The sequence below is a fragment of the Amblyomma mixtum genome, chromosome 2 (assembly GCF_055824585.1).
Source record: "Amblyomma mixtum isolate Tamu chromosome 2, ASM5582458v1, whole genome shotgun sequence".
In the NCBI taxonomy this organism is placed as follows: Eukaryota; Metazoa; Arthropoda; class Arachnida; order Ixodida; family Ixodidae; genus Amblyomma; species Amblyomma mixtum.
The window spans coordinates 257,279,440-257,301,305 of NC_143013.1; the positions used below are offsets into that span (position 1 = coordinate 257,279,440).

General features: G+C 47.3%; 1 protein-coding gene across 1 annotated transcript; it reads right to left on the reverse strand.

Moving 5' to 3' along the window:
• Nucleotides 1-722: 722 nt before the first annotated feature.
• On the reverse strand, nt 723-16,723 carry LOC149363647 (cationic amino acid transporter 4-like). Its single transcript, XM_089573618.1, has 6 exons — nt 14,037-16,723; nt 11,405-12,414; nt 6,523-6,831; nt 5,197-5,544; nt 3,837-3,945; nt 723-1,066 (listed from the first exon to the last, which is right to left on the reverse strand). Exons 2-6 carry the CDS (start codon nt 12,341-12,343, stop codon nt 837-839), a joined length of 1,935 nt encoding a protein of 644 aa, XP_089429744.1. The 5' UTR covers nt 12,344-12,414; nt 14,037-16,723; the 3' UTR covers nt 723-836.
• Nucleotides 16,724-21,866: the final 5,143 nt, after the last annotated feature.

A 21,866-nucleotide genomic window follows, 5' to 3' on the forward strand; every position in this document is an offset into this window, starting at 1 on the left:
TTAACCTCCTGCCTTTCCATTGTTCTGCGTATTCTCTATCTCGAATACACATTATTCATAATTCTGAATTTTCGGTTGAAGGAAAGAAGCAGACTCTTAGACAGCTGCGTTAGCCTAAAAAAAGAGCTGAGAGTTGGCAAACATAAACCGCGCAAGCTTGCCGAAACGCGTCCCAAATATATGGCTTATTTCTTACCGCTGGTAGTAAACGTGTGTTTTGTAAATGTTTGTTGCCTGTCCACGAATAAAGGAAGGGAACGTACTTGCGACATAGAAATTTCGAGGACTCCGGATGGTTGTTTTAGTAGCAGTCATGGTTTCCTTGAAATATATATTGCCCAAGAATGCTAAAACCTCAGGTCATTCCAGATTGCACGAGGGCATTGCTGCAAAAGTATGCTGAGGAAAAAACAAAAGAGGAACCAGCCTCCGTATCTTTGGGCATTTCGTCAGGACAGCAAAGGGCATTGACCCTTCCTCACAGTCGGGCACCAACTCCTGTCTTGCAAGACCATTCTCGCGCGATTATGACTGCGTGTAATGGCCGCAGTGAACACGTCAGTGTTGACGCCACCGAATCATTCGCCCTATATCATCTCGGACTAGATAGTAAGTAGAATGCAACTGACAAATCCGGGTTTACATTCCAGCGACACATCTACAGGCAGTAATGTCTTGTGGACGACAGCTTAGCTGCACAACATAGATGTAGAAGGGTGGCGCTCATCGATTCCGCGCACCTCAGCCCCAAGCTTCCAACTGTTATGAATGACAATAAATACATACTCGTGCAATGCAACATCCAAACAAGAAACAAAAAAGAATGTCATGTACACCTAGGACGAGGATTTCGGAGGTGGCGAAGACGACGACACGAGTGGCTCCTTGTCGTCGGTGATGTCGCCAGCTTCGGCCAGTCCCGTGGCCGACACTTCCTTGTCCATGGCGCCCCATTTGCGGGGCTGATCTCGAGACTCCATGGCCAGCAGCGAAGTCTGGGGAGAGATGACGCTGTCCGGGTTCAGCTTGCTGTGTTTGATGCCGTATGTGAAGTACACCAGGAGCCCTGCGCATCATTGAGGAAGGACGAGTTCTCACGCAATATCAAACGCCGCATCGAAAGCAGTGTCCCCATTGTAGTGGATTTGTTACAAGATAAAAAGCGGGATACTAAAAAAAGAAAAGACTTGTCCCTTATCAAATGGCATACGCAATTGCTGTGCAGGGAAGCGAACGAATGGTTTGGTTTGGTTTGGTTTATGGGGGTTTAACGTACTAAAGCAACTCAGGCTATGAGAGACGCCGTAGTGAAGGGTTCGGAAATTTCGACCGCCTGGGGTTCTTTAACGTGCACTGACATTGTACAGTACACGGGCCTTTAAAATTTCGCCTTCGTCGAAATTGCGCAGCTGCGGCCGGGGTCGAACCTACGTCTTTCGGGTCAGCAGCCGAGCGCCATAACCACTGAGCCACCGCGGCGGGGGACGAACGAATGGTGCAAGAGTTGAAGTGCCAAATAGTGTCCAGAAGGAACCTGCGTTCAAAATATGCGCCTGTTCGTATTTGAAAAGGTGAGATATTAAGCTCACGGGGACACGTTCTTTTAGGAGAGTTCTTAAGTTGGGGAATGAGGAACAACAAGAAGATTTCATCAGCTCAAAAAACCAATTGAAATCGTCCCTGAGATTTGAGGCTGATTAGTGTGAAAGCCAAAAGAAGGCGAACGATGGTGCGAGCTGAAGATAGTCAGAGTGATGAGTTGAGGAAGTTCGCTTAGAAACCCGGCCGCACGTTGCGCCAGGAAGGAGTAGTTAGTGGACAATTGTCCCGTATAATTTGCATTTACATATAATTTACATATAATGTTCATACTTAAAGCAACAAGATTAGAAGTTGAAAGAAATTGAAGACAGGTCAAAAACAGCATCAATCATTTCTTAATTTCCTCCCATTCCTAGGCACCATATTTGAAATACATTATGTTGAGTTGAATGAAGCTGAGATGAGAATATCTGCCATCAGATCCACTACAAGCTGTCCATGCAATAAGAGGTAGGTGGGCGTTTGCCAACAGTGCAAAACAGCAAACAAGCGTTACCCGCAATATATTTGCGACGCCGGAACCAGCCAGGTGCGAGTTCGCAACATGCCACTGGCATGGATGTAACACTCTAAACACAAATAGGCATATAGGGGAGTAAAGAGAGAGTAAGCTGCCCTGTAGCACACTAAATTTTATCAAAGGGACTGCGCTAGAGGACAGCTTACCACCTTTTCACTCCTTTTAATTTAGAGTGTACAGTAAATTGCACAAAAGTATACGCGGCATATGGAAACCTAATACCATATGAGACTTTCTAAACAGCTTTGCGAAAACTTTGCTGTTTTCGTCTCCATGACAGGCTGCTTACCTCAATATGCGAATAAGTCCCTCAAGCATATATGCTCGTGTTAAGCTTACTGAGTGTGCAAATGCCATCACCGACACCACTATTCAGCACACGTACTCGTTCGCTGATAATGCATGAACGCAGACGCGGTCGTTTGGATGTTATTGCCCCGTTTTTGCTTCCTGCGCGGAAATAAACATTCCCTAGTTGCGCTTCGTTAAGCCTCTATCCGTCCCTCTTCCTGCTTCCCTATCTTAACCCCACTACAACAACGCGCACTTTCCGCCGACATACATGAATGATGACATCTCGGACGAGCCCCAAGTCCTGACATATCCTCTCTGCCACCGCCCAGCCAACCATTGGCGAGCAGCTTCGCATTGCCATGGCATGCATAAGGCTCATAAATATGGGAACGTGTTGCATATTACTAGTTCCGTTCAGTGTAGAGAAAGCCGCGCAGTAATAGGCAAACCAGATGCACTACAGTATGTCTAAGCTATACAATGCAGCCATACTAGAAACAACAATTCAAGGCATCGATCGCTATTTTACTCATTACTGTGAGTGCTGTCCAGCTAACTACTTACCTACTACGTTACTGTCGTGAAATGGATGGTGAGATTCAAACGAAAACTCTAGCAACACCTAGAGATGCCCATGCGTCTATTGGTGAGGGCGGGTGGGCTGCAAAGCTGCAGCTGCCGTTTAGATGCAGGCAACTATCGAGGCAAGAGGCAAAGACGAAAGCGCAGTTCGCACGCCGAACTGGAAGTATATAAACACAGCTGCTGCGAGAGCTGCCGAACAAGCGACGCATCCGCGTTCCATGGAACAAACAGCGGTGGCTGGCACCAACTATTCCTGGTTGCTTCCTTTCCGAGCCGTAATACGTCACGCACCAGTGAAGTCCTCGCTGCATACTGCGCTCCGATTAATATAGCTGGGATACAGTCAGTTTATGGCGTATGTTTACGAGCTGAGCCTGCGTGAGGGAGCGGATAAGGGAACGGAACAATCCAGTGAGATAAAATTGAGCGGAACATTTGGTCCTCATTCAGCATGATCGCCATCGTCATCAGCCTGACTACGCCCATTGCAGGGCAAAGGCCTCTCCCATGTTTCCCCATTAATTCACTGCTTTGCCAGCTGAGGCCACCGTATACCCGAAAACTTCTTAATCTCATCCGCCCTCCTAACTTTCTGCCGCCCCCTGCTACGTTTGCTTTCTCTCGGAATCCACTCCGCTACCCTTAAGGACCAGCGGTTATCTTGCCTTCGCATTACATGCCCTGCCCAAGCCCATTTCTTCCTCTTGATTTCGACTAGGATGGCCGCGTTTGTTTCCTCACCCACTCTGCCCTCCTCCGGTCCCCAGACTATACACCTACCATTTTTGTCTATGGCGATTCAAGTTATGATGATAGCATTTGAGGTCCATCTTACCAACAGCCACCCATATCAGCAGTCGAGCCCACGTAAGTGGCTGCAACGTCGTCATCAGCGTTGCGTTGATGATGATGCTTAATGTGGGCAGCAACGGCACCAGTGGCATCTGAAAATGAAGGGAAGTCACGTGCATAGATAAGTGAAGGCACAGACAAATGAAAAGAGCAGCTTCATGGCACAGAGTGCAGAGAAAAGTACGGAGAGTACTCAAAGCAGTCAACCTTGAAGACGTGGGCATCAGAAAAATCAGCGAAGGTAGTTTTCTGCAGCTTTTCACAACAGAAAAATTAGGGTTAGCTCTCTTCTCGTTAACGTCGAGCGAATTAAAGAGGAAGTAAATTTACATTCATTAGTTTTCCGCTTAGCTCTACAAGAAACGTTGTGCTCGTGAGTCATATGTTCTGGACTATGACGATTATATTGTAATAGACCCTCTTGTACTCGTGATATTTAACGTATTACTTCTCTCGTGGCTCCTCCCGCTTTCTTTCGACAAGCAATAGCTGTATCAAAGTGGGCAAGCCATGTCGCACTCACCCGCATATATTTCTGATGCCTAGACAGGTGTGTCCCTATACCGCTCCTGGGACGCCTAAATTCGTCATGCTGAGTCAAGAGTCACGTACTTTAGTTCGCAAACTTTGAGGCCATTTCTAAAGCTCTTAGGCTGGAACCGAACACAACTGCTCTCTGGCGTCAAAAGCTCTACGTGCTGTCCGCAAGCATTGTTAGAATTCTCAACCCTGCCCTTTTCAAATCAGACTGATGTCCATTGTTGCTTTTTGTTTAGGTTTTTTCACTTTCTTTGAATCTTTACAACAATACTCTAAATCCCAGTACGGGTGAAGGTCCCTGATTAGAATCTGCTTGTCCAAGATGGCTTTGGCAGGACGATGGAAACCAAGGTTAAGTGGCCGTGTCCCCCTCGGGGGCACGGCCATATGCACCTTTGTACATATTTGTATAGCCGGTCTTTCTAAAAGTGGAATGAGGCGTGCGGACGGGACGAGACACCGACAACGGGATACCGGGGGAACTAAGCTAATACAGTTTGCTCTGTAGGGAGCGTGGAAAGGCTTTATTAGTCCCAAAAAAGAAAAAGAAAAAGGGAACTTAAGCGCTTCCCGTCAGCCACGAATCCGCCCAATCATCCTTCGGGTGTGTAGCTATTTGTGTTCTATCAACGGCAGCTCAGGGGTCGGGCCACAGGAGTTCAGAGACCGCGACAGTTCTGCGTGGTGTCATCATTGCGGCAATCACTTCGAAACATTACTAGCGCTCATCCCTCGTCGTACTCTGGGGGCAAACGGCAGCATTTTTTCGTGTCCAACATTCGCTCAGAGGCGCTACCGTTTACCTTATAGTGCAGCAACGTGGTCGACTGCTGGTGCATGAGGATGACCACAAAGCAGAAGAGTGCCACCAGGGAGAGCAGCACCACGAGGAGGATGGCCCAGAAGCTACCGCTGGCAATGGGTCCCATGAGCAACTGCGTCAGGAAGCTCAGCAGGAAGACGTCCAGGGTGAGTGCCGTGATGCAGTACGAGACCACGATCCCCGGCGGCTGGTTGAACGGGTAGAGCCGGTGCAAGAAGGCGAACGTGGCCCGTAGCCGACCGGCCACGTCGCCAACTCCGTCGAAGACGCCTTCGTCTTCGGGCAACGAAGGTTTGGTCATGTCGGGAGGATCCTGGTTGTCTTCACCCTGCGCGAATTTTCAGCCGTGAAAACCTTTGTAAGATGTTGAAAACTGAAATGGTACCTTGAGAAAGACAGCGAGAAAGGTGCAGAAGTATAAAGACAGGGAGGTCAAACAGACATACTCGTATGACTGGTCGTTGCCGTGTGCTACAAGAAAACGAAATAGAGGGACGAAATGGGGGGAAGGGAGGCGAAGGAACGACCCAAAATAATACATGGACCTCGATGCACTCAAATATTCTACAAATAGCCACTGAGGAACGATGGCTTAAGCCACTGCATCAGCAGGTTGGGGCACTTTGTGAGGCATGAAACGGTGACGCCTCAGAAAGGTATGATATCGAGATGCGAAAGAAACTAACCAGTACGTTATCACTGTAAAACAACTCTGCGGACAAGTCTGATTTTTCATAAAACACGCAAGCCAAGAGTTTCTGTCTACAAAAGTGCCACATTTTCTAGATCAGTACTCGGCCTTCTCAATCAGCATTGGTAAATCATCAACTTTACTTTTTTGCTGTGAAGAGAGCCTGCTGACAAGGGGTCGTTTACGTGCGCCACGAAATTTGTTAGTTTCTGCCTTAACTGACAGCTAAATCTCAAGGACATCAAACTGTTTCTTTGTGGAAATTTCTGTGCCAAAGGTGTAAGGAAATGAAGAGGAGATTAACTTCACTTATAAGCCAGCCATGGCCATCGTTTCACAGATCACATGAACGGACAGACAGGCCTAGAAGCGTTAATGCTTAGCAAAGCCACACGACTGATGGAATCGATTTTTTTTGTCAGCGTGCGCAGCTTGGTAGCAGGGAAAACGAGTGACTTGGCAAGCGACCAGTCTGCAGAGCCGCTTTACTCGCTACAGTTTGATGCCAGTGAGAGTTAAATCTAGGTGCGTGGAAGAAAACACCGCTTTGCCAGCATGCGTGTTTGCCACAAGCAAGCACTTTAAATGAGCGCGAGAAAAGCGTGGGTGTCTCACCATGAGCCTAGAGACAGGCATGTACCGCACGATGATGAGCGAGGCGCTGACCACGAGGTAGGCGAGCAGCGTGCCAATGGACATCATCTCGACCAGGGTGTGGATGTCCAGAAAGACGGCCAGGAAGGCGGACAGCACCGAGAAGGAATACATGGCCGTGAGCGGCAGCTGAGTGCGCTGGTGCACGCGCGAGAACCAGGCGAACAGGAGGCCATCCTCGGCCATGGCGTACACGATGCGAGTGAGCGCGAACACATTGCCCATCAGCACCGTCACCATGCCGCACACGGCGCCAATGATCACGATCACCTGGAACAGGGGAGGGGGGGGGGGGATAATCCCTCATAGTGTTTGTGTCTCCTGCTGAAAGACTCAGTCACTCTTGCTGAGAGGAGCTGTTTAGTTAGTGCTGTAGGTTGTGTACATTTCCTTCTCTGAGAATACTTTACAGTTCTAGATGTACCGCAGACTTGTTCCGACGTTCGTGTTAAAAGTGGTATGTGAAGTCAACGTCCAGAAGCTGTACCTGGGCTCTATGAAGGGCTCCATAATAGTTTATACCACCGAGGGTTCTTTAGCGTGCGCCGATGTCGCTCAGCACACTGGCGTGTTTGCAGTCCGCCTCCACCGAAATGCAGCCTTCGCGGGTTGGTTTCGACTCCGCGACCTTGGGAGCAGCAAGTAAACGTAATAACCACTGAGCAAGTGCTGCGGACCCCGGCGTGAATGACGCCGAAAAAACATAGCATGTCTTAATCAAAAAGTGCCCCGTTCACTGGCTACCCAAGGATAACCTCGTATAGGTGAGAGCTCTCTAAGCCGAGGTCAGAGCTCTAAGCCTCGGCACAGTGTAAGACCATTCAGTAGAGTCACAGCATAAAAGTAATCATCGAGGACAGACCCAACTTCTTTCGCAGGACTGTCGCATCAAATGTCTGAACTAGAAGTGTAATTCAGCGCTGCACTTGTTTCAAATTAGCACAAAGACAGGCGTGACACGACGGACGCTTTAGCAAGTTGCGGGGACAGCTGGTGATGAATTTTTTTCTAGACAGTTAATTCAGCGCTGCACTTGTTTCAGAGAAGCACATAGGTAGACGTACCAGCGCCCGTGCTGTCATGCCTGTTTGTGTGCTCGTGTGAAAAAAGTGTAGCTTTGAATTACTTTCTTTAAAGAAATACACCACCAACTAGTCATGCAATGTGTTTTGTTAAGATGTCTGAGGATACCATAAGTTTTTTTTTGTTCGGACAAGCCGTGTATGCTTTCAAGAACAAGGAAGCTTAGAACTAAGGCCCCACTATCTCGCTATAGTGACAGAATTCGAGATACGTACAAAACTCTTAGAGAATTAATAACAAATCAGAAAGTAAGTATCATAAAATTACTCTGAGTGACTTCATTAAGAATTCTCCTGATAAGTTTTCAGATTATTTAGCTTCTAGGACGCATAGGAAGAGCAATTTACCACCCAGTGATGCTTTAGATAGGGCAAATGAATTTAACTATTATTTAACATCGGCTTTCATTCTTGATAACGGTACCACGCCACAATTGTCGTACACTGGTCATGTCATGGTGATGAATTCGAAGATTTAACTTTAACGCAGCCGGTATTTTTGCACTACTACTAACGATTGATGAAAATGAATCGCACGGTGCAAACGAGATTCCTCAAACGATACGCAGTTGATTTCGAAGTACTTACTATTGATTTATAATAAGTCCCTCAAAAATTGCGAGGTGCCTAAGGAATGCCAAAAAGCTAGTCATCCCGATTTTCAGATCAAGCCATAGTTAGAAACTTTCAAACCCCTCGCCTGCACCGTTTGTAAGATATTTGAACATATCATCCCTAAGCACGTATCTTTTGTCGAACCAAACAATATCCTCAGCCCAGACTAACAGGGATACAGAAAATACCCATCAACGACAACACGTTTAATCGAAACCATACATGCCTAGCCTTCACAAGTGACAAACATGGTGAGATTTATTTGATATTTCTTGATTTATAGAAAGTTTTTGACTGCTTGCCCCACACCAAGCTGATTGACAAAATGAACAGATATCTCGGCAACTGCTACATCATAAAACGGTTGAAAGCGTATCTCTCAGGCCGTCGCCAGTTTGAAAACTACGGAGAACATTCTTGAAATCTAGTCGATCTACTATCCGGAGTACCACAATGTATAGTTCTCGCACCGATCCTCTTCCTCCTGTATATTAATGAGGTAACTCGCAGCCTTGACGCAACTATTCGGATGTTTGGTGCTAATTGTACCATATACAAAGAAATTAATAATCATGATGACCAGGTTGCACTGCAGAATGCACTTACGTTGATTGGCAATTGATATCAGAACTGGCAAATGAAAATTAGCCTGGAAAATCTGTGTTCATGAAAATAACCAGAAAGCAAAGCCCACTTGCCTTCTCTTACAGACGACAGTACACGGCAGTAAAGCAAGTGGATGCTTACAAGTACCTAGAGTCATAATTTCAAACGATCTGAAATGAGAGAAGCATGCTTTTTTGCAAAACGCAAATGCTCTCTCTGCTCTCTATTTGTTAACGCAGGCAACCCGATCTTCTTCACAAGATGAAAAAATACTATCTGATACTTCACGAATTCGTCTCCTTTCAAATAGTGGTCTAAAAATGAATGCAAGTCAACATTTGTCTTTAACAACTACACGCAATACAAGGAACAAACTTTCTACAGCATCATAGCCTGGTTCCCACGTACAAAACTTTGTACAGAAAAGTTAGAGAGCGTCCAACGCAAAGCAATAGGATTTGCTTAATAACCGATACACACCTGATGATTCTCCGAATGAAATTTTTCAACGAGCCGACTTTCCAAAAATAAGTGCTTCCGTCAAGTTCATGCGCCTCAAATTTGTCTCCCTCCTTTCAAATAGTGGTCTAAAAATGAATGCAAGTCAACATTTGTCTTTAACAACTACACGCAATACAAGGAACAAACTTTCTAAACATTCAAATCAGTATAGGCTTAATACTTACTCATTCATATATTCGTTTTTTCCCCGAGTGGTGAGAGATTGGAATACCATGCCTGATGCTGTTAACACCACTTGCTTTCTTCGTTTCTCCGTTAGTTGAGTACTATAGTTTGACTCTTAGTGACTTTAATAATATTCGTGTAGTCGCTGTGTTCTTCAATTGATTTGTTCATAAACTGCTTGAACTCAATTTTGTGCGATAGTGTCTATTTTCGTTTTGTTTCTTTTGTTCGTTGACCACTTTCAAACCACTGTGCAATGTCTTGATTAACAGTTATGTTCTTGAAAATTTTTATTTCGATTTTTTCACCATTTTGAACTCGTCCATTTTGTGCTATACTATGTCCCAAACCTGCCACAGCCTCAAATGAAGCTAGCGGTGTGTTGTAAATAAATTAAACAAATAAATACTAATCTGAGCTTGCACATGCATAACTATCTGCGGAATTCTTGCCTGCCCCTTCGGACATTATAGGGTAGTGCCGACATTTTCGAAAAATAAATATTTTTGAGACAAAATCGAGCCCTGCACACTATGCATCAGGTGTAGACTGTATACCGAAAATTACGGTATTCCCCGTGGCCACTTATCTGAGGTTATTAAATGGTGGCGGCTCCCACCATCTGGAAAGCCAAATATTTGTTGCTTCATTTTCTTCGTGTTTTGAGCTACAGTGAGAGGTTTGAAAGCCACAGGTGTTAGGGCAGTCTGGTAATTCCTTCTAGTTTTGAGCACCCAGGCGTCAGTTTCTGACACGCGGGATTTATTTAGCTTTTCGCGACTGCTAAAATTAAAGACCACTTGTCTATAGGTGCCAATGCGTCTAAAGGGGCGTCTGGGTCCTTGCATAGGAGATCTCGAGAATGCGTCGTATGCTGTCGTGCAAACTGCGACACGTGTCACTTTTGACATACCTGCGTTCGATATGTTCCTGCCATCCTTACCCTAGACTGTGTGCTTCGTGTGCTTCCAGTGTCGTGGAATGTTGTACATAATTGCATTTCATGGGTCTGCATTTAATCTTTTACCACCGCTTCCGCTAAACTGCGTGCAAACATGCAAATTATGCAAATAATGATAACAAGATACACCACGCTACTCCGTGATAGTGTACCCACGGCCTTTGTAATATTGCTGAGAAGGCGCCCTTAGTTTACTGGGCGTGCTGCACTTGTTTTGCGGTAAAAATGTGCATTTTATGATGCATCTTGTGGTTATGTTGAGAAAAAGGTTACAGTACGATGTTTTACGAATTGGAAAAACAGCGCAATGAAAGACGACTCAAGAGAAGGACAAAACACTAGCGCTGTGTGCCCTTCTCTTGTGTTGTCTTTCACTGCCCTGTTTTTTTTTTTCGATTCGTAAAACATGCACCAACCAGCCCGTATTTGCCCTCTTCTGGAACAGTACGATGGTTTTCAATATTCTGCCTGAGGCACAGTGAGCAAAGACAAGCTTTACTGCTGATCAACGGGAAAGAATTTGTCACGTTTTCAATGTTGTGCCTGTACACTGTTACTCCAAGACTAAGTCGTCGACAAGAAAGTGCTAAAGCGAGAAATTTCTCTATTTATTTACCAGAAACAGAACTACGTACGCGACATTTTACAGGTTCCCGGAGCAAAACAAAAGCGGGGAAGAACTGCCATCCATCTCTGCCCGAAACGCCCCATTATAAAATACTCCTCTATTATCGACTGTAAGCTAGGAGCAGCTCACGTAGAAAACAACTCCGATGTAATAATCGACTAACCAAAGGGTTCTCCCCATTACATGCATTCTGCATCTAAACTCCTTGTAAAGCCAGATTCCATTCGCAACATAAAATGGCTGGAATAAATGTGAATACCTTACCTTTGCCCACGTGGCCCCATTGGCAGCCAGAGCGTCCGGGAGACCGGACTCACTCGTTATGTCGGTATAGTTCACCATGAGTGTCAGCACCGCCGAAATTGAGATGTAGATGACAGTTACGATGCTCATCGAGATGAACGTCGCGAGAGGCAATGATCGCTGCGGGTCGCTAGCCTCCTCTCCAGACGTGGCGATGGAATCGAACCCTATGTACGCGTAGAAGCAGGACGCTGAGGCAGCCAACACACCGTGCCACCCGTAAGGCATGAATCCTCCCGTAGCCGGATTGGTCCAGTTCTCGGTCTTGGCGAAGTACGATCCCACGCCAATGATGAGCAGGGCGATGCCGATGTTCACGATCGAGAAGATGTTGTTTATGTGCGACGAAGCCCGGACGCCCAGGGACATGACGATAACGAAGACCACGATGAAGACGAACGCGAACAGGTCCGGTTCCTCCGAGAGGAACGTTGCATGTATCTTGCCCACGTGCTCCGCCGTCCACGCCTTGATGACGTTTCCTAGCAGCGAGTCTACATAGGCACTGCAGGCCCTCGCCACGGCGGCTAGTCCAATGACGTTCTCCAGGACCACGTTCCAGCCGACGAGGAACGCCCAGAACTCACCGACGGCTAGGTACGTGTACGAGTAGGCGGAGCCGGCCTTGGGAAAACGAACGCCGAACTCGGCGTAGCTGAAGGCGGCCAGCAGGGATGCCACGCCGCTGATCAGGAAGGACAGGACCACGGCCGGACCGGCCACTGATTTGGCGACGGTGGCTGTGAGGACGTAGATGCCGGAGCCCATCATGTGGCCGATGCCGAGGAGGGTGATGTCGAAGGTGGACAGGCATCGTTTCAGGGACGTCTCGAGCAGGTCAGTTCCCAACGGTTTGGTTCTCCGGAGCTTGCGGAGGAACGACTTGAAGCCCGATTCCATGGTGGCGAGGAGTGTATTGGGAGACTAGGCAGGAGTACGAACGTTTCCGGTAAACGTTTGAGGGCAGCAACCTGGAAGAGTTGCTGCTGAAGAGCAACGAAAAAAAGCTTCAGCATTGTGCAACTGCAGAATCTTCCCACTCGTTGATTAGCTAGCACACGAACGTCACTGTTGTCACACTCTGTTTTTCGAAAGCCTTACAATGGAATACAAGCCAACATTGGGCATCATCGTTTATGACTGGTATGTAAACCGAAATCTTAGTTATATGTCCAGAAAGCCTTCAGATCCTTCGGTAACAGTAATGAGCGGAGCATATAGCAGCAAGCTTAACACCTTTAGCGTTGGGGGTAAGTAAGGAGACTTCAAAAACTCACGGATCATTTTTGGATTCCTGGCACTTGCAAACCCAGCAAACGCACCGAATAAGACATTAGTGAGCAACAGAGCACGTTTGCGAGAAACGTGCAGCAGCTTTTCATGCTGTTGAACTCGGAGAAAAGGAAATGACGCCAGTTCGCTGTCGTGGCTTTGAGTGATGTCGAATTGTCTGCTTGGTAAATTCCAGCTTTCTTTTTTGCTCTACTCACGTCGCTGCGAATGCCAAATGGTGCTTTATTATATCGAAATGCAAGGCAGACAAGGGTGCTGACAGTCACGTGGTCCTGCAAGAATGTACTCGATAAAATAAAATCTACAGCTCTGCTTTCAAACGCATGCAACCGTTGTGGCGAAGAGTATCCTGACATTTAAAGCAAATGAAAACTATTGCTTTCATGGATCAAGGATTGCTCTCGTACGTATAGGGAAATTTCACTTTGATTTCTCTACATTAGCATCCTCACTCTTTTTGCTTCTTGGTAATTGCTTTTGATCTCTATGAATATAGATCAGAGGATGTAAAAGCACCTGAAATCGCACATTCGCTTTACCAACACTTTTTAAGAAATGTCTTGTGTTCCTTATCGAGCGCGGTGACTGTAAAAAAAAAAAAAAAACTATCGGATGTACAGAAAAGCCCAGAACTGTCTGCGACTGGAAGCAAATACTGAGTTGATGAAAAAAAGGAGGCAGTCATGCATTCACTACAGCCAGTGTACAAAGGTCGGAAAACACACAACTCCCATTGACATATGGCATGCGGCATTTTAGTATGCTTTCTCTTACGTTCCCAGCAAATTACCTATTGCGTGCAACCAAGATATGTTACTAAGTTATTCGCACATAGCGCCAGATCCTTCGCAACAAGTAGCAAAGTTCGCACTTAACCAACAGCGAACGGCAACCGAAGGCGCGGCGTTCAAAGCAACCATATGTGCTTCGCTGCAAGAATCGTTTGAGACCTCGCTCTAGCTTAGAAGGCAATACGCATTTGCACTGCTTAAAAGCGTCATTCGTAAAAACAAATTCCTCTCACAGACGGCGTATAGACCCCACACGCAATCGACTCCGCGAAACTACAGCAACCGATGAAATGCAACAAAGGCTTTCCGTGAGCGAACATATGTGTAAACGCCGGGACTCCAAAGCGCCGCTGGCAAGAACAGCTGACAGTCGTTAATTAAAAGATACAATAGCGCTAATGAACCGGTTACTATTCGTGCAAACTACGCGGTGTATTTTTCTATTATCGGGCACTTGCTCAAGTATTCCCCAATTGCTAACGCCGGGGATCCATCGACTAAGAGCTCACCTCCCTTTCCACTGAGCAGGAGTCGTGCAGTCACTGTCGCTGCGAGGGATCTCCTGCCGGCGTCGTCAACATGTTGTTCCACGGCCCGATCGACTGCCCTCGTGCAAATGGGCTTATGACCCGCTGCAGCAGCCCAGCTGGTCAGTCAGAAGCAGTGCTCCGTGTGTGCGCGTGTGTGTACGTTGCACGCAATGGCCGCTCCCCCTTGGACGAGCGAATCACATGCGGGGCGTCTGGCGTGGGCGCAGCCGACAGAGGCGTCCTGGGTCCGTTCGTCGGGGTCCCCCTCGCGCGATCAATAAACTCCGCCGGCGAAGCATGCCGCCTGAACCCCCGGGCTGGCCCACAGTGCGCGTGCGTCATGAGTCAGCCGCCGCAGAGGCAGCAGCAGCAGCAGGAGCGGGGTTTTTGTTTGCCTGTCTGGACCGGGAGTGTCTGTCTCGAGCGGCGCCTGGCTGTGCACGCTCGCTGACACGTGTCCTGGCCTCCAGCACTCCAGGCCTCCCTCCCTTCTGAACCGCGACCATGCGCTTCGACATCGGAAGAGCCGGCAGCGGAAGCACGTGTTTTCCTGTGCGTTTGTCGGGGATTGCACAAAGTGAACCGCGAATGAAAAAGAGGGACGACGACGGGGAGCTGGTAAGAGGAAATGTTTGCTGATGAAAAAAACCACTTACATCTCTGTAGACTTGAAGACAAGTGTGCGCCGTGTTTTAAGGCGAGGGGCAAGAGTGATAATAATAATGAAATCTTATCAGCATATCAGGGACTGGAATGACCTGCCAAACGCCATCATGGATCAGATCGACTCATCGTCATTCGGATCGTCCATCGAAGAAATGTACTGCTGAATATTCCACCCCTCATGTAATACCCTTTGAGTGGGACTTTTAGGGTGCTAATAAATAAATAATATAAAGAAGCCTTTCCTCACTACCAACCCATCCCTTTAGTGGAGCCCTAAATATAGGGACCTGAACAAGTTCACATTCACCGTCCGCGCAGCCAGCCATTGCTGGCCGGCTTCAAATGGGTCCGTTAGGCGTTCGCACCAAGAAATCATTGAGGAGTTCGGACTAGGTGAAAGTAAGAAAGTGATCTTAACGGTCTTCACATGAAAGACGGAAGGGGGGACCAGAGGAGGGACGGAACTAGACGCAGGAAAGAATCGCTATATGGTATGGTGGATTTAACATCGCGCATATGGCCGTAGACTATTAAGCACGCTGTATTGGATGGATCTGAAAAATTTCTGGTAAAAAAGGTCCATGGACACAGGTATGCAAATAAAATGGTTGGGGTTGAACGTGGCTTGAACCTAGTTATACGAGCGAGAGCTCTGTTAAGCATGGTCGTCACTGTCTCAAATCAAATATCAAGATGAAAGGTCAAGACCAAAGGTCAAGGTCATGTACCCTTTGGTCATACTCATCTGATGACGTGGTCATACTACCATAGCTAGGGCCATACCACCACGCAGTTAAGTTCGGTTTGACCTTGTGAGGCATTGAAGGTCATTGTCGATGTGGTGTCCACTGTCTCAAACCAAATGTAAGGGTCAAAGGTCACGGTCAGGTACCTTATTGTCGTAACCATATGATCACGTGGTCATACTACTATAGCAAGGGCCATACCAGCACGCAGTTAAGTTCGGTATGACCTTGTGAGGCACTGAAGGTCATTGTCTATGTGGTGTCCACTGTCTCAAATCAAATGTCAGGGTCAAAGGCCCCGGTCAGGTACCCCAGTGGTCGTAGTGATATGATCACGTGGTCACACTACCATAGCTTGGACCATACCACCACGCAGTTAAGATCGCTTTGACCTTGTGATGCCTTGAAGGTCATTGCCTCATCAACATCGAAATCTGAAGTTGTATCCCGAGGAGTAGAGCTCTCGGTCTAAAAGGTTGTAGGTTTTCAACGTATTTAAACCGAGTTGACGTACAAAAGCATGTGTTTAGCCTGATTAGCTCATGGTTTTGCTTTTCTGGGTCGTCGCCACGTCTGGCGACGATATTAGTTCGATAGTAGTATTAGTTGGTGCATAGCGAGGGTTTGTATATTAGTTTCGTAGTAGTATTAGTTTAAGAACACGACAACGTGAAATGAATAGCGCGAGAGTATGTATATGAGTTAAATAGTAGTATTATTTGAAGAAGACGATGTGGAATGCACAGTTGGTTGTAGTTTAACACGAGGCGTGGTTGGTTACGGCGATAGAATAGTGCTCTAGTGCAACGACCAGCGAAGGTGTCTTGTTCGCACGGCCACAGGTTCGAATCCCAGTCTCGGCCCTATTTATTTATGTTCTGCTTTAGCCGAGGTCACCCTAAGGGTCAAGCCTCACACAAACTCGGTGAGCCGGTGAGGCCTCGTGAAGTTGTGCTTTCTCGCCAGAATTTTGCCAGCGACCACCTTGTAAGGCCCTCTCAGCTTAGACAGACTGATTAAGCCTCCGGAAACAGTCTCTTGGTTGAAAAACGTTTCTTCTCAATGTAAAATATGATCATTGGGCACAAATCTCTAGAGAAGCGTTCGGCTTCAGGAAGGTTAGTTGATGCTGCCTTAAAAGCTCGCGAAGCATACTGAGGAACGAAAGTACATTCCGCAGATATTCAAGCGCGTGACTGTGCATGGTCCATATAAGGAGGCGTGAAGGAATGTTGAGATAAGACGGTCATTACGGAAGTAGCGGCGGACCGCATTGTTGAGCGGAGTGTTGTTTGCCAGACAGTGCTACCGAAAGGACGCAAGCAGTGTTTATAAACAAGATGTAAGCTGGTGAACACCCTATTACTTTCGAAAAGCAGTTCTTACTCTGAAAATGGCAGCGGTGTGAGCCATTTATCACTAGCACCTAACTTCGCTTTCTAGACACGATGGCTCCATCAAGAAACAGTTCGGCGGTCACTTAAGCTCCGCCTACAAAGGTATGATGCGATAACATTATGGGTCCCGTTAGCGACTCCGCGCTTGATCTCATTAACATATTACCCGATCACGTTCTCTACTAATATTACCACGTCACATGACACAACAATGCCACGTAACAAGTATACAGTCCTTCGCGTATAATCATCCCTCACCGACATGTACTTTGCTACTCGCTTAGCCACTACTCCCTCAATTACGTCGCTTTAATCACACACATGCTCATTAGCATACAGTCGCAAGCTGCCATATTCTGTAAAGACAGCATATAAAACGATAATCGCATTTCCTTCTCCAGAATATGGCGTCTACAGTGCGCTTACCCAGGTCACGGTGCGCGCCGTTGCAAACCCATCATTCCTCACCACCGCGCTCGCGCAGGCGCCGGAATAAGTAAGCCGCGCAGTATGCGGCGTAATGGGACGCACAGCTGTCCGCTGTTTCTGCGCTATCAGATATCAGAAAGAACAGAGCCAGAAAAGGAAATAGGCAGAATACAGCAGACAGCTTATTTAATGAATCTGGCGGGCAAAAGCTGTGTCACCGTCAGGCTACTATTTCATTTTTCTTCATTTTTTTTTTTCAATAGAGCCAGAAAGAGGCGCAAACGCCAGTCAGCGGAGCAAAGCACGACATTTCAGTCGACGAACAGTGTCGGCTGGCACGTGACTACACCGTGCACGTGACGCACAGTTTCATAAAGAAAAGAAAACAGGCTGAAAATATGAGTTGTATTCATTCAAATGTTACTTCATTCGCCGGCAGTGTTCGCATGAAAGTGCGTTAGCCAGACTTTCTGGGAATTAATTACTGCGCCCGGCTACGATGAAGAAAAATGAAATAGTAGCCTGACGATGACACGGCTTTTTCCCGCCAGATTCATTAAATAAGCTGTCTGCTGTATTCTGCCTATTTCCTCCCATTTTAAGGCGAAAGCCTTGAATGCCTCGTCGTTGTCGACAGAAAGTTGTCAGCAGAGGTGTCACGCTTTTCGGTTGGTCGAAATGGTTATGACGTCAGAGTTCGCGGATTCGAAGTAATGAGGTCACCCGCGGATGCCTGACGCCCCCTTTTAGAGCACGCGACAGCTAATAAAATAGTTGTCGTTCGCTCCGACAGGGGACGTAAGGCGTCCGTGGGTGACCGACCACTTTACATACCTCATTACTGCGAACAGAGCCATGGATACAACCGAACTCATCGAAGCAGAGAGAGACAGTCGTGCTAAAGAAGCAGTCAAAGTCGGCAGTAAAAGTGTTTAGTTGTAATGTGTAGTCAGATAAACCACTAGTGCAGCACAAACAGTGTCTCAGTCAATGCACCAGGAAAGGCTTTCGCCTTGCAGCACCTTAGAGAGCCAAAGTGCCGCCTAAACTTTTTTTCGGTCATCTCTTAACAACTTTGCCTCACAAGTTTCCACTCAGCGGTTGTTGTTATCCCTTCCCTAGATGTGATCACGACTCCTGTCAGGTCCACGCACTCGTTATGTGTTTAATTTGGGCGTCCGCAGTCTGCCTCTTTGGATACTTTAAAATGCGAGAAGAAATATACTACCGGCGAGAAAATAAGTGAACCACGAAAGTAACGTTCAAATTTTATTACATCTAGGTCAGCTTAGCACGGCGGTCAGAAAACGAAGAGCTCAACATGCGCGGTCTACCACACATGGCAGTATACGCCAGAGTAACCCGTTACTACTGCATCAGGTTTCAAGGGGCAAAATTTTTAATTCCTTTGCGTAGTCCATTTACTTATCCTGCCGAGAGAACACACTGTTAGAAAATATATACCTCCCCACTACACCCGTACATACTGTGCATATATCTATGCATACTGATCTCCCCAGTATCCCTAGCATCCCTTTCCATTATCGCATAACCTTGGGCTACCTCACTCGTGGGTCACACGATAATTTCAAGCTTGCCGAAGGCACCACTGCCCTCGTCAAAGGCGCGAGGAGTAAGGAATGGCATCGAATAGGATTCTCCCATTAGCGCAGGGTGTGACACTGAAACGAAGAATATTGTTGCTATCTTCCTTTCCCCCCTTTTTCGTGTACTGCATTATTATGATCTCGGCTCTGTAATTCTTCAAACTGGTTTCTTCAAAAAAGATGTGCGACTTTCAAAATTTTCGGATAGCGAATCGAATATCCTTATATATCATTTTATGTCCTCATATAGCGCATGTTCAAAATTATTGGAAACGAATCCAGCCCCTTCTTAAGTTTTCGAATAGTCTTGAAATAATGAGCACGATGTTGGAATAGGTCCCGGTGTAGTTTTTTTTTTATGACTGCGTCAAATACAATGTCCACTCCGACGCCACAGAGCATGCTTCCCCGATCGGCCTGTTCGTGAAAGACGGTTCAGCGCCACGACGAGCGCCTTTCATGTGTCGGCAGTCATAATGCTCACACCTTTGACCTTAAAGAGGGGGCGGCATGACAGCGTTCAGCCAGGTAGCAAGCCCAACTTCCATGCCGTACGCCGGAGTTCCCGGCTCTAACTCTAATCCTTCTCGTCTTATGAGATTTGACGTGCAGGACACGCGCAGTCGTGTTGCCTCGTGTAGCCTCGTCTCCCGTTTTTGTCTTTTGTAACGAAAGCTACATTGGCCACTAATTTGCGATTTCGCTGTGGACCGACCTTGAGAGACCTTGAGACCGGCCTTGAGCCGTTGCTTAGCAACCGCCGCAGCTGGCGAACGCCGCGCGCGCGCCGCGCCATCTGGCATGACGTCCCACCGCGCGCCTCGCCGCAGAGCCACCGCTGCCGTTTGGTATGACGTCACACCGCTTGCCTATTCATTGCGCTCGCCTCCACTTTCGGTACGTATGTCCTGGCATAGCCGAGCTAAGACACTGCCAATTTTTTAGGCCTGCGTTATTCGCGCTTATTGAGAACTATCGAAACCTTTCGCAAACTGTCAGTCTACAGTACTTCCAGAACAGAGTTAAAAAAGAGGTAGGGTTTTAACGTGGTTAAACCGAGTAGAACGTTCTCGCTGGCTAGTTGGTTCATTCCAGATAAAAGGTAGCCGCCGCGGTGGCTCAGCGGCTATGGTGCTCGGCTGCTGACCCAAAAGACGCGGGTTCGATCCCGGCCGCGGCGGCTAGAATTTCTTTGGAGGAGAAATTCTAGAGGCCCGTGTACTGTGCGATGTCAGTGCACGTTAAAGAACCCCAGGCGGTCGAAATTTCCGGAGCCCTCCACTACGGCGTCTCTCATAGCCTTAGTCGCTTTGGGACGTTAAACCCCATAAACCAAACCAAACCCATAAACCAAACCAAACCAGATAAAAGGTAGGACTGCGCGAATTGGACAGGACAGCTGAAAGAGGAACGAAAACGACAACACTGGCGCAATTGCCTGTGTTGTCGTTTTCGTTCCTCTTTCACTTGTCCGGTCCCATTCGTGCAGTCCTAGTTTTACCTTAAACCGAGTGGAAGTGCAAAAGCATGTGTGTAGCCTGGTTAGCTCATGGTTTTGCTTTGTTAAATAGTCTGCACGTCTGGCGACGTCATTAGTTCGACAGCAGTATTATTTTACGAAAACGACGATGTGCAATGCACAGCGCGAGTGTGTGTTGCAGTTTAACACGAGTGTGGTCGGGTGCGGCGATAGCACACGTGTATGAACAACTTCAGACGTGTATGTGTGTGTTAGTTGTGTGGTGTTGCGTTTGGTTTGGTTTAGTTTATGGGGTTTAACGTCCCAAAGCGACTAAGGCTATCAGAGACGCCGTAGTGGAGGGCTCCGGAAATTTCGACCACCTGGGGTTCTTTAACGTGCACTGACATCGCACAGTACACGGGCCTCTAGAATTTCTCCTCCAAAGAAATTCTAGCCGCCGCGGCCGGGATTGAACCCGCCTCTTTCGGGACAGCAGCCGAGCACCATAACCGCTGAGCCAACGCGGCGGCGGTGTTGCGTTTCCATTGAACTTGCTCGACTACCGGCTGATTACTACGCGAATAATCTATATATAGCTCTTTCCTGCATATAAGCGCGTGCTATGATACCATGCCGAAAAAAAGTGCGGCGATAACATAGTGCTTTCGTGCAGTGGACAGCGAAGCTGATCTGTCGCGCCGCCGCGGGTCCGAAACCCAGTCCCGCGATGACACAAAAACACTTATATTAGGCCCTCGAGACAAAATAAAGATGCGACTGACTAACAATCCCAAAGCACAGCCTTTTTGCCTTCGATGTAAAATAAATTTGGGCTGTACTGGTCTTTCACTTTCATTTTACTGTTCAACGTATTAGTTTCCAGTTCGTGCTTCAATTTTCTTGTTCTCGCTTTTGTGTGCTTAGTAAAATATTTCCGCCGACTTAGCCTTTAGCAATCTTCGCAAGCTGGGTATATCGTCGTACGCACCTATGAATTTTGTGCTTAGCCTTTTATTGTTACTTAACACGTTCACTGCGTGGTGGGTCACGACTTGGTCGAGTTGCGTATCCATGCTGTACGACCAGAATAGTGAAATCACGGGATGAAGGCGTGGCACAGCTCAGATTTTTCAGAGAGCCCGTGGAAAGCACGCTTGCCAGACCGCTGTACTGGTCTCTCTCGGCGGCTCAAAGATGCTAGCTTCGCCAGTGGCTGGCTGGTAGGTTACGCCACATCCATGAAAATTAATGGTGGGGCACCGGTGGGCCATTAATGGCAGTTTACCAGTATCCCTCAAGAGAAAAGTATAAAACAGCTGTATCTTGCCGGTGCTCACCTATGAGGCAGAAACGTGGAGGCTAACAAAGAGGGTTCAACTTAAGTTAAGGAAAAATTATAGGTGTAACGCTAAGAGACCGGAAGCGAGCGGAGTGGGTGAGGGAACAAACGCAGGTTAATGGCATCCTAGTCACAATCAAGAGGAAGAAATGGGCTTGGGCAG